Genomic DNA, 13,646 nt, shown 5'->3' on the forward strand with positions numbered 1-13,646 from the left:
TTCTACCCATTGCCCTGAACAAGGGTGCCTACAGTGGAAGCTCAGGCACTGGGCCCAACAGGCTCACAAGTGCACACCCTTTCCTCCTACCACCCCCTCTCCTAGAATTCACTCCTGGGCCTCCTGGGTGGCCATGGCAGGAAGGGGCCCTGAGAATTTAGCTGTCGATTGAAGCTGACAAGAACTCGAGGTGTTTTCCTCCCACAGTCATTTGCATCTAGTTAGGGGATTCCCAGAGATCAGAGGATGTGTCTCTATCAGTGACTTCGAAGGTTGGAGCTAGAAGAGGCACAGAGGCAGGCAGGCTCCAGCTAGAGGAATGACAGCCCCTGGCAGAGTTTGAAGAAGAATTCCAAGGCAGGAAAGAACTCAAAAGCCATTCGTAATGTCTGCCGTGGGTCAGGCAAAGGAGGGTATTTGAGTCTTGTATTTATAATACCCAAGGCCAATCCAATCCCTTCATTTTACAGATGAGGAAACTGAGACTGGGGCTGTAAATAATGTGCAAGTTAGAGCAGGTCCATTGATAGAACCAGACCCTTCACCCTCCCCATCCCCTCCCCAGTGGCAGTCTAGTCAATCAGTTCTCCTGCCACTTAACCAGGCTTCAAGCACTTCAGAGAAAATGTCTCCCCAAGTCACAGCCATTCTCTTCATCTGTGGGTGAGGTCAGTCCAGATGAAGGGCTCTGTACCATCAGGCACCCTGCTCCTACGTTTCTTTTGGTCCCCGTCATTTCCTCGTAATTGTTTGAGGGCAGTAAAATATAGTGCAACAGAAGCTGAGTCCATACCAGAAATAGCAAGATTGTGGTCAAGGTTGCCTGGATTTTAGCAGTTGGCACCTCAAACCGATCTTCATGTAAATCCTTCCATGCATACCCTACAGATTGGCTTTCTGACATCCCCTAACCCAGTGGCCCAATAAGCACGGGGCTGAGAGCCTGCGGTGTAAGTCAGGATACCAGGTTTTAGTTATGAGACTGTGGGAACATCACTTAATCTTTATGGGCCTCGGCTTCCTCATGATTAACTCAGTTCATCACCAGACGTTTATTAAGTACCTTCAGTGGGCTCAGGCACAGGTGTTGCAGAGAGAAAAATATGACAAGGCCATGGACTTTCAAGGGCTTAAAATCTACTGTAATGAATCAGTTAATTAAACAGATAAACGCCCTAATGGGTCCTACGTATCAGCAGAGAGGTCTGAACAGGATAGTCAGAGAAGGGAAGACTTCACGAAGTGGGTGATGCCTGAACCCAGTCTTGGATGGGAGGAGCGTTCATCTAGTTGAAGGGGTGGGATGTGGAGATTGAAGGGATGGAGAGGACACCAAAGGCCAGAAGGAGTGGTATGAGCAAAGACACAGTGGTATGAGAAGAACCAGGGATATTTGTGATGTGCCTGGAGAGAGGATGTGATATGGGTACAGCAAGAGAGCTGAGGCCAGAGATAGGCTGGGTCCCATCACTCAGAGCCTTCACTCTGTCTGAAGGACTGTGGACTCTATTCTCTAGGCCCGTGCTGTCCAACAGCGTAGCCACTGGCCACAGGTGGCTATTGAGCATTTGAAATGTGGCCAGTCCAAATTGAGATGTAAGCGTAAAGCACACAACAGATTTCAAAGACTTTGCGCACACACAAAAGTAGAGATAGTTTTTATATTGATTACATGTTAAAATGATAATATACTGGATATGTTGGGTTAAATCAAATATATTAACTTCACCTGTTCCTTTTTCCTTTTTTTTTAACATAGGCTCAAGAACATTTAAGATTACATAGGTCACTCTCATATATTTCTATTGGACAGCACTGCTGTAGACAATTGAAAGCATTTTTTACAAATCATTGAAAGTATTTTTTACAAAGCAGGGAGATGTAGATGCGATTTTTGCTTTTAGAATGCTCACTCTGGCTGCAAGTAGAGAAGGAAGACAATTAGAAAATTCTTGTAATAATTGGTGGGGAGCAGTGATAGGGGCCTGAATTAAGGTGAAGGCTGGGAGATGGGAGGCAGATTCTATAGGGTTTGGTGGCAGATTGGATGTAGGGGAGAAGGAAGGGAGGAGTTTCCAGGTTACTAGTTGGGGGACTGGAGACAACGGTGATGCCCCTGAGGATGGAGGACTGAGAAGGAGGTTCATGGAGGAAGCTGATGTGCTCAGTTCTGAACGTGAACTTGAGATGACTGTGGGCCCCTAATTCCAGGGGACAGTTTGAGACCAGAGCTCAGGAGAGGGGTTTGGGCCAGATACTCAGATTTGAGAGTCAGTTTATAAAGGTTAGGTGAGACTCAGGGTGAATAAGATCACCCGGGGAGAGGATGTGAAAGGAAAGAAGCAAGTACCTGGCCGTGGGGAACACCAATACCTGTGGGAGGGAAGGGGAAGAAGACCGAAAAATGCATCCTTATACTGCCTGCCAACACCACCACCCTGTGATTCCTCACCTATGACTCCTCTGCTCCATGCTGAGAGGTCTTTCAGCAGAGACCCTTTTTCATGTGTTGATTTCAGAAGGAAACAAACAAACAAGTCATAGCTAAAGCTGAATGGAGCTATTGATGACTAAGTAAGACGATAAGAAAAATTCTGCCCCAGGTGCATTCTCACTGTATAAAGCTGGTGTGGTGAGGATAAGCTGGTACAATGGCTTTTCAGGGACCGTTTAGTAACAGCATCAGAAGTAGCCATTCTCCTTCCGGGGACTTATTCTAAGAAAATAATCAGAGCTGTACACAGATGCATACGTACAAAAATGTTTAAAGCAGCACTTCTTACAATGCCAGATAAAATGGAGAGCTACCTAAAGGTCCAATTGTGGGAAACTGGCTTCACAAATTAGGATAGATCCATGTGGCAGAATTGCTCCACATTCAAAATAATGGAGTCAATGTATATTTCTTGACAAAGAAAGATGTTCATGATATGTTTCATGAAAAAATTAGGGGACTGCAGTGTGATTATCTCTAGTGAGTGGTTGTTTGTCTTCATCATGGTTAAGAGCAAGAGCAAGGCTGCCTGGCTTGTCTGAGCAAGGTTACTCACTGACGTCACCTCGCCACGCCTCAGTGTCCTCTTTTGGAAAGGGGACGATAATAACACCAACCATGGGCAGTGGTAGAAACTAAATGAGTTCATCTCATCCACGTAAAGCACTGAGAACAGGGCCTAGCACTTGTGAGACGTTCAATATGTGTTAGCCTTTATTATTATTATTTAATTTAATTTAATTTAATTTAATTTAATTTTGGCTGTGTTGGGTCTTCGTTGCGGTACACAGGCTTCTCATCGCAGTGGCTTCTCTTGTTGTGGAGCATGGGCTCTAGGCACGCGGGCTTCAGTAGTTATGGCACGCGGGCTTAGTAGTTATGGCTCATGGGCTCTGGAGTGCAGGCTCAGTAGTTGTGGCGCATGGGCTTAGTTGCTCCGCGGAATGTGGGATCTTCCCGGACCAGGGATCAAACCCGTGTCCCCTGCATTGGCAGGTGGATTCTTAACCACTGCGCCACCAGGGAAGCCCTTTATTATTATTTTTAAAGACATCTTTATTGAGCTATAATTCACATACCATACAATTCACCCGCTTAAAAATGTACAAGTCAATGGGGTTTAGTCTATTCAAAGAGCTGTGCAACCATCACCCCAGTCAACTTGAGAACATTTTCATTCCCCCAGAAAGAAACTCTGTACCCACCGGAAGTCACTCCCAGCCCACCCCTCCACCAGACACCCCAGCAACCAGTAATCTACTTTCTGCCTCTATAGGTTGGCCTATTCTGGGCATTTCATAGACATAGAGTCCTGTAACGTGGTTCTTTTAAACAACAACAACAATCCAACTCATCTCTCTTTTAGCTGGTGTCCCTCCCTTTGGTCAGATTGAATCGCTTGGGAGAGGGACAGCTTTCCCCATATTCCTGTGACTTTCATTTCATTCCTTCAAAGTCTGAGTCAACCCCAGGAGGTTTGTTTCCAGATGCTGGGTTGTGTCTAAGGGACAGAGTACTCTAGACATGTGTGTTGTTTCGAGCAGTGAGGACTTTTCTTCTCTTTTCACACGCCCGGTGTTTGACTACACAGAGGCCCTAACAGCCCTCCCACCCCATACCCCGCCCACCGCCCTGAGCGTCAGAACCCCTCTCAGACCTGACCAGATAGTCCAAGCCACCCCTGCCTCATTCCCCTCCACCCTCCAGAATCCACATTCCTTATCCCAGAGAGACCTAACTCTGCTTTCGCCCTACACCTTGCTGTCTTTCTTCAAAATCTTTGTTTAAATTGAGGTACGACTTTGATATAGTATATTCCATTCACTTCTAGTGTAAAAATAACTTGCAATATATTAAAAGTAATACAGTCTCACTGCCTTTCTAGAACTATATTTTTATTTCAACACACCACTCCTTGGTGTTTGTCCATATGCACATGTGCTTTTAAAAATAAATGCAATTATAATGAACCAACAATTTGCCAACAACTATTTTTTTTTAGGGCCACATTGTAAATTGAACACTGGGCTGAGGGAGATCCTGGGTCTGAGCCAAGGCCACGTTTGTGACTCTTATTATCCCAGAAAATAGGAAAGAGCAAATAAAGTGACCTCTACAAACGTACAAGGTGCAAAGACGAAGACACAAAAACACATGAACCGAGGGAGAAAATTCACACAACGTGTATCCATTTCTCTTAAACATATGGGGCTGGACTCTGAAATAATGTGATCTGAACAAGACAGATCTCAGAGGCACGGGCAGACAGAGACATCTAACACACATACACACACACACACACACACACACACACCCCTGAATCTCAACAACACCTCTGTACACAGAGAGAGTGACCAACACACCAGGACATACACAGATGGTATAGTCAAGCATACATGCACTCACACACACAACTCTACACCTACCGGGATCCTATCCTGGTCCCTGACTCCCAGGCCTGCAATTTCTGAATGCTGGGAAGGAGCTCCTGCAGAAGAACTCAAAATAGCTCTGTGAACCCTGCCCTGGGCTCCAACCGCCTGCCCACAGGCCCATCCTGTCCTCCCCCGCAGCCCTGGCCCCGTGCCTTGGTCTGCACACAGCGGCGGTTGGCTATGCCTACCCCCAAGTCCAATCCCCTGCCCCAAATCTCCTCGAGTCAGAACTGGTCTCTCGCCTTACCTTCCTTGGACAGTATCTGCACCCGGCTCCTTCTGTCTCAGCCCCCTTCTCCCAGGGACAGTCTGTAATCAACCCCAGGAACCTGCTGGGCTGGCAGTCAGGGGTCAGCCGTCCAGTCTGGACAACAGCAACTTAAATTCCTGAGTCTCTGGTCCCTCCTCTGCGAAGCAGCAACCATAGCAACCATCTTTTGGGGACTGAGAACTTCAAACAAGACCCTATCCTTGGAGTCCTGGCCCAGAGCCTGGCATAGAGCAGACCTGCAAAGGGTATTGTTCCCCCAGCCCTCAGTTCCCTAAGCTGTCAGGTGGGGGCAGTGTCTGAGCCTGCATGGTCCTAGGGGTGGCCTTGAGGCAGGCGTTTTAAATGATTTTGACTGGGTTCTCCAAATATGAGATATCACCATCACTGGGTTGGAAGGTGCTAGAAACTAAAAGGCTCTGTCTTTTGAGCAAGCTAGAGAATAGTTAGTATATTGACTACCATGTGCTGAGCACGTTGTACTATTGCAGCTCTGCAGCAGAGGGTGAGGTTAACATACTCCTCAGTACCACGCAGTACTCCATCATTACAGGTTCACAGATCCATTTATTTATTTTCCCCCTTTAGCCTCCTCTCCAGTTCTCGTATGCCCACCCTCAAACACTTATTTTGTTGTGTTCAATGTATATTTTTTTTTTCTCTCTCTCTCTCTATTTTTTATTGTGATAAAATATAGATAACATAACATTTATCATTTTAACCATGTTTAAGTGTACAGTTCTATGGCATTAAGTACATTCACGTGGTTGTACATTCATCACCACCATCATCTCCAGAATTTTTCATCTTCCCCATCTCAATCCCCATACCCATTAAACACTTACTTCCCCTCCTTCCCTCCCCCCAGTCCCTGGCAAGCACCATTCTACTTTTTGTCTCAGTGAATTTGACAGTTCTAGGTACCTCACGTAAATGGAATCATATGGTATTTGTCCTTTTGTGACTAGCTTATTTCACTTTGCACAAGGCCTTCAAGTTTCATCCATGTTGTAGCATATGACAGGATCTCCTTCCTTGTTAAGGCTGAATAATATTCTACAGTATGTATATACTGTATTTTGCTTATGCATTCATCCATCAGTAGACACTAGAGTTACTTCCACCTCTTGGCTATCAAGAATAACGCTGCTGGACTTCCCTGGTGGCGCAGTGGTTGGGAGTCTGCCTGCCGATGCAGGGGACACGGGTTCGTGCCCCGGTCCGGGAAGATCCCACATGCCGCGGAGTGGCTGGGCCCATGAGCCATGGCCGCTGAGCCTGTGCGTCCGGAGCCTGTGCTCCGCAACGGGAGAGGCCACAACAGTGAGAGGCCCGTGTACAGCAAAAAAAACCCAAAACAAAACAAACAACAACAAAAAAAGAATAACGCTGCTGTGAACATGGCTGTATAAATACCTGAGTCCCTGCTTTCACTTCTTTAGGGTATATGCCCAGAAATGGAATTATTAGATCAAGTGTTAATTCCATGTTTAATTTTTTGAGGAACCGCCCTACCATTTTCACAGGACTGCACCGTTTTACATTCCCACCAGCAATGCCCAAGGGTCCCAATTTCTCCACATCTTCACCAACACTTGCTATTTTCTCTTTTTTTGATAATATCCATCCTAATGTGTGTGAGGTGATTCAATATTTATCTTGTTTGTATGACTTCTTTCAAAATATATACAGTTGTTTTGTGTCTATGTAATTTTTTACATAAGTAGCATTGTGTTATTTGTTTCATTCTGTGTGTTACTGTCTTCACCTAGAACTGTTTTTAAGGTCCAACCATTTGTCTCATGTACGCAGAACACATTGCTTCTAACTTGTGCACAGTACTCTACGCAGAGCACCAGCCATGTGTATTGAAAATGTTCTATGTGCTTTTAGAAAGCTCTCTACATGGTTATTTGAGTCCTTCCAGCAATCCTAAGAGGTAGATGTTGTTATTACTCCCATTATATGGATGAGGAAACTGACGCACAGAGTTAAGGGACTTGCTTGAAGTCACACAGCTGGAAACGGGAGACTAGACATTTTAACTCAAGTCCGTCTGGTGCCACAGGAGAGCTCACGTGTGTAAAGTGCTAGAAAGAGCTAAAAAATGGGGGCTGACTGCAGACAGAGGCTCTCTCTCGGGTGAGGGCCCTTTGATGAAAGTTCTAGTCCTGACTAGATCCTGACTTATCTGCAGGTTGTGAATGCCCTCCCTTCACCAGATGTCACTTTATGTTTGTGTAAAATGAAGACAGAACAATTTTCTTGCTCTTTCTAGATTCACCACTTATTGATTATTTATTTATTTAAATAGAACTTTATTGGAGTATAATTGCTTCACTCACTTATTGATTAAACACCCTTTAGCTGCTGGAAAAATCATCAGAATTGAAGGCAGGTGTTTGTTTCTTTCCAGTGTTCCACCTGGGAGCCACTCCAAATACATGAAAACCTTTTGGCAAATCCGCTTGTGAGGCTCCTCCCTCATAGGACTAACTATTTCCAGGAAAACAGAGGCTCTGCCTCTGGCCCTATCCCACCTCTCTTGAACTTTGCACTTACCGTGATGAAAAATTAACCGGGCTAACATGTCCCTTCCAAGGACAACCTCTGCAGAAGCCAGCCTGGCTGGGCCCCAGGAGACCAGGCACCAGAACAGAGTTTCTATCCATCTGGAGCCACCCACCCACTCACTGCCCAAAGTCAAGGGAGCATGTGGGGTCCTCCTGGCACCCGGAGGAATCTAATCCTTAGCCCTCCTCACTGCTTTGTGAAACTGGGCTGATTTCCCCAACTCTTCTTGTGGAGAAACGGAGGCCAGAGAAGAAAGAACCAGCCCAGAAACGGTGCTTGCTGGCTTTGTAACGTGGGTCCAGCGCTGTTTTCTTCACGTACAGCTGTCCCTGTCCCATGATATGAAGGAAGCGCAGGAAAGCATGTTTCAGCCACACTAGCTGCTGACACGTTACTGCCTCCCCTCAGGAAAATGAGAGGGCTGAACCGGGGGCCCTTTCCATGTCACAGTTCAGAGGCTTAGGGACGCGCTAGGTCCTTCCACTACATGCAATCCTCAGATCTCTCTCGGGCTCCTTACCTCCACAGCACACATTGCACTTCACCATACACGGCTTCTGCCTGTGTAAAATGAGGGCCTTGCACCGAAGGGGAACAATTTTAATGCTCTTTCTACATTCGTAGTTGTGTGCTGCATTCTTACAGCTGAGAGAACAGACGCTCAGTGGAGAGAAGGGATGAAGAGAGCCAGGATCGAAAGCCAGGTCAGTCATTGATGAAGCTTGAGGTCCTTTAGCTCGATCTGACTGCCCCTCAACAGTGGGACCTGCCTCATTCGATGTTCAGGTTAAAATGAATGTTTTACTGGGATGACGGCAAGGGCCCCTTTCCTGCGGGCACACACCTCCTACCCCTTGGTGCTTCTCTGGGCCGTGCGCTCCTGAGGTTAGGGACCTTCATCTTTCATTTCAGCATCCCAGAAATGAGTAGGATGGCAACACGGAGGTACTCCGTAGATGTGCATGTCTAACCGAAACCTGCTCCCCGCCCCCCCCCGCACGACTCTCCATGGCACTAATGGTGGCCCCAAGGGGTGGTTCTATTCCTTTACAGCATTCGACTGTTTGCAAAGCTTTCCACGTTGTATTCCCACAACCACTGTAGGAGACTGACAGGAAAGCTATCTCTAGCTCCATTTTACAGGTGAGCAAACATTTCTTCTAGTATCACAATAGTGCACCTGTGTAAAGAACTTTTGTTTTGCAAAGAGCTCCATCTGTGGTGTCACCTTCACCCTCCACGACTCTATAAGGCAGCTAGCTGGGTGCAGTGGCAAGAATGTGGACTGAGGCCTCCCAAAGCATGGGGATCAGATCCCAGCTCTGCTGCTAGGGCTCTCGAGTACTTATTATAATCTCTGTGCCTCAGGTGCTTTATCTGTAAATGGGAGACGTAGGGACATCTACCCCAAGAGCCATTGTGAAGGTGAAACCAGCGGACAGCACTCAGGCTACCTGGAATGAAGAAAGCCATCAATAAACGTTGATCGCCTTTCTCCCTTCTCTTTTTTGATGAGGGCTGGCAGGAAGGGAGTGAAACCGGATTACAGTGGCTGCTGGTTAGCCCGAGGACCAGCCAGGAACGGGAACCAGGTCATTAAGCCCCAGTTGGGGTTCAGGGATTCTCCTTTAAGGTCCAAGCAGGCGGGGAGTTAGAAGGAGGGGAGGGCGAGAAGCCCAGCGCTCAGCCCCAGCAGCTGACAGGCTTGTGAGAGGCCATTCTCTCCTACCAGGCAGGGACCCCTGCCGTTTCTGGGCTGACTTTGTGGATTAGGCCACACCTCACAGGGCTTTGTAACTCCCCACCCGCTAGAGGGTTTGCAGATAACTTCTTTCTCACCACGGGGGTTTCCTGCTGTTAAAAACAAACAAAGCCTAGAGGGCTGGTAGGGGGAGGGGCAGCAGGAGAAAGGCCCTGGGGGCCTGGGGTTACTCCTGAAAGCAGCTGAGTGAGGGGTTTGTGGGCAGATTCCCCTGAAGTGTGCTGGTAGGGAGAAAAACCCCAGAGCTCCCCCAATATCCCGGTGTTCCTTTGCTTCCCACCAAAACTAATTTGGAATACATAAGGTTCCCCAATACTGCCCTTTTGCCCCACTTTTTGCGAGTTTACAGCTTTGAAAACAAAGCTCTCTCTCCTATTTATTGGGTGTCGAATTTCGGATCTTTCTTTATCGTAAGATTCCAACACCCTGTAATGAAACCTTTCCTCCAAAGATAAGTTCTAAAGCGCCCCCATTCATTTCTTCCTGAACTCAACAGATGTCTTTGAGGCCCATTTTCTGCCGGGCACTTGGTTCCCAAGGCCCAGGGGACCCCCTGGCTCCAGCTATTATCCAGGGAGTCACTGGGGTCCCCAAATCTCCACTTCTGAGAGCCTCTCACTAATCCCTCTTTCGCACGGTCTCGGGGCTCTAAGCCGGTATGATCTCACCGGTGCGAGAATAAAAACAGCCCTAGAGTCACCGGCGCCGCCAAGGCCCCTGACCGGGATCGGCGCGCCCGCGTCTCGGTGCGCGCCCCAACTTCCTGGGCCTAAGCCTTCCGCGCGCCCTCTCTCGGACCGGGGTCCTCCCGGGGGTGCACCGCCATCCTGCGGCCGGACGGCGCTCGTTCGTGCGAGTCTAACTCTCTCGGGCCCGCCACTCCAACTGAGCTTCCTGAGTGTGGGTTCCGAGAGCAGACGCCACGGCCCGAGCCCGGCCCTCCAGCCTGGGGCCCCTCTCGCCGCTCCTTTCCCACGACTTCCTCCTGGCGCCCGCCGGCCTTCAGGTCGGGGCCGCGCGGGGTCCCGCGCGCTCCAGCCCGGGCCGCCGCTGTCCCCGGACGCCCACGTGGGCGTGCTCCGCTCCGGGCGGGGGAAGGCCGGGCGCCCTCCCGGAGGCGGGGGGCGGGCAGGGCGCCCGCGGGAGGAGGCGGCAGGGCGCGGGGGAGAAGGCGGGGAGCCCCGGCGGCAAGGGGGCGGTGACAGCGCTTGGAAAGGAGGCTGCACGCGGATTTGCATGAAACACAGACTGGCAGCGGGCGGGAGCGGGAGCGCGGCGCAAACCCGGGGCCGGCCCAGCGAGCGAGCGAGCGAGCCGGGAAGGAGGAGGGCAGCGGGAGGCGAGGCTACCGAGGCGGAGGGATCTGCGCATCAAAGCGAGCGAGGCGAGCAAAGTTTGGCTGGGAGTTGGACTCTCCTTCCTGGAGGCGGCACCCAAACAGCCACCCCGTGCGGAAATCCAAACTTTCTGCTGCCACTCCGAGCCCCGCGGCCGCCGTCTCCGCCCCGCGTCCGGGGCCTTCCCGATCCCGCGCCTCTGCTGCCTGCCCGCCCGCCGCCCCTCCGCCCTTCTCCCCGCCTTGGGAGCCGCCCGGGGTGCAGGGCCGCGCGCCGAGCCCCGCCGGCTGCAGCGCCGCGGCCCGGCCGGGAGCACCGGCAAGTTCGCCGAGAGTTGAGGCGAAGTTTGGGCGGCCGCTGCCTTCCCCGGCCGAGCACCCCGCTGCGCCCCCGGCGTCCCGCCGCACCCAGCCCCGCCGGGGGCGCTCCTCGCCGCCCGCGCGCCCTCCCCAGCCATGTCGTCCATCCTGCCTTTCACCCCCCCGATCGTGAAGCGCCTGCTGGGCTGGAAGAAGGGCGAGCAGAACGGGCAGGAGGAGAAGTGGTGCGAGAAGGCGGTCAAGAGTTTGGTCAAGAAGCTCAAGAAGACGGGGCAGCTGGACGAGCTGGAGAAGGCCATCACCACGCAGAACGTCAACACCAAGTGCATCACCATCCCCAGGTGGGGACCCGAGGGACGCTGGGGCGCGCCCGTCCAGCCCCCTGGCGTGGCGAGGACGGCCTGGTGGGATAGGAGCGGGAGGGATAGCGTGTGTGTGTGTGTGTGTGTGTGTGTGTGCGCGCGCGCGCGCGTAAGGGGGGTGGGAACGTGGGCAGGAAGGGGGTGGGGGGGACCCCAAACAAAACCTTCTCTATATTTGCAAAGATTCAGAGCTTGGGGCTTCCACGCGGCACTCGCGCTCCTAGTCCTCGCATTCGCTTTTCACCTCCGGGAAAGGGGTGCTGCAGGAATCGGCCGCCCCCACCCCGGGGAGCTGCGGGCTAGAACTTGAGGCCCGCTTTGTTCAGCTCCGCTGGCCGGAGCCCCTCCTCCGCCGCCGCCTCCCGCCCCCGCGGCCCGCGCTCGTGGAGGTGGTGGTGTCTCTCCCTTTCTTTTCTTCATTCCTGTCCCCCTACTTCTTTCCTCCTCGACAGGAATGCAGTCCGTACAGCTGGGGCTGTGGGTGAGGAGCGGGAGCCTCGTGATTGACAGATTCCTTCTTCATTCTCTCTTTGCCTTCGGGATTAGCATTTTTATCGAGTATTTTTAGATTCGGTTGTGCCAATCTCCCGCCCCCTCCGCACACACGCACTTTTAGTTGCAGTGCAGGGCTCTGGCTTTCAGATGAGAGAGTTAAGTGGCAGAGAGTGGGGTCCTGTCCTCCACCTCCCCTGACTGTTTTTTGCCCACCTTTCAGTCTGAGATTGCGGGTGGATGCCCAAAGGACGGGGCTCAGAGCTGAGATAACAACACGCACCCCAAAGTGGGCCTCGCATCGGCCCTCGCATTCCTACAGAGCCCTCCTTCCCAAAGCGCTTTGCCATCTGTCTGGATCTCCTTTATCCTCCACTTCGCGCCAGCTAGGTCAGGCGGGAGCTCACAGATGGCTGGTAGAAGGGGTCAGTGACTTCAATCCCCACGGCCTTCTCTTAGCTGAGGTGTGCCAGGCTGGGAATTGGGGTGTCTTGGGGGGGCACCTTAGCCTCCTGTTCCCTCCCTCTCAGCCCCCTTTAAAAGTCTTATTCTGAAGCAAGGGAGAGTTTGTGTGTGTGAGTAGGGGATGTTCTTGGGGTTCCAGGCTGCAGAGCAATGAGCAGAGGGTCCCCAAGGCCAGAGCCCCACAGAAATTGTCATCCTTGCTGCTGGGCCAGGAGTAGACTCCATCCTTGGCCACCTGCTTGGGGCAGCTGTACGAGGGCTGCCATCCGTGTCAGGCAGGCACAAAGCAACATCTGTCCACGGGAACCCAGGCCTCCTCTGGAAATAAATGCCACATATGGTGGGAGTGCTGACTTGAAAAATAATAATTTTTTTCAAAACTGGGTGGATCCAGTCCATAAAGCGGGAGGGAAGGCAGTGTGCCGCCCGGGAAGTGTGTTCTGGGTGTGTGATCGGGAGCCAGAATTGACTTCACAGGAGGTGGTGTGATGTGACGGTCAGTGAGCCCTAGGTCCCGGTCCCAGCCCTAGTTCTTCATTCTTCCTTATTCCTTTGGGTGAAGGGTGGGGAGTAGGGTGAATGAATGTCATACTTCTCCAGCCTGGGGAAGGCTTTGCAAAACCTGCCTTCTTACCTGCCTGCGTACATCGAGGACAAGTGCTTTATGTTTTGAAACAGGAAAAAAAAAAAAGCTATCAATTATAAAAGGAGCAGCTGTGTAAAGTGTTTCACAGCTGTGTAAAGGACTTTCACATGCTTTTATGAGATCAAGAAAAAGAAACTCCTGGAAAATAGATCAGGTAATTAGGCCTAAGATTTATCCCACGTTTAATGTTGAGAAACCTAGGGAGGAGAGAGGTGAAAAGGGCTTGGCCTAGCAAACACGCAGTTCTGACCAAATGTGCATCTTCTGCTGGCCCAGGCTGCTCCTCCCTTTGAAGGTTCTGAATACATTCCTTGCTGCCGGCTCGAGCAGTGTTAACCAGGGGGATTGGGCCCCACGGATCTTTGTTGGTAAGGTCGCCAGTGTTCAGTCTTTGGGCTGGTGACAGCCTGGAGGAGAGGCCTGGCAAGGTAGGAGTTTGCCCTCTGGGGAAGCATAGCTACGGCCTGCCTTTTCCAAAGTCCTGCGCAGCC

At 51.1% G+C, this 13,646-nt stretch overlaps 1 protein-coding gene across 2 annotated transcripts in view; it reads left to right on the forward strand.

Moving 5' to 3' along the window:
- The first annotated feature begins 10,779 nt into the window (after window positions 1-10,779).
- The window catches only part of SMAD3 (SMAD family member 3), a 119,872-nt gene continuing 117,005 nt past the window's right edge, over window positions 10,780-13,646 (forward strand). For both annotated transcript variants that reach the window (XR_010946401.1, XM_067751691.1), the window contains exon 1: window positions 10,780-11,531. Coding sequence is in view for 1 of the 2 variants with exons in the window: in XM_067751691.1 (XP_067607792.1) it covers window positions 11,326-11,531 (206 nt within the window). In the remaining variant the exon portion in view is untranslated. The remainder of the gene's footprint in view (window positions 11,532-13,646) is intronic.

This window comes from Pseudorca crassidens, chromosome 1 (assembly GCF_039906515.1).
Source record: "Pseudorca crassidens isolate mPseCra1 chromosome 1, mPseCra1.hap1, whole genome shotgun sequence".
NCBI lineage: Eukaryota > Metazoa > Chordata > Mammalia > Artiodactyla > Delphinidae > Pseudorca > Pseudorca crassidens.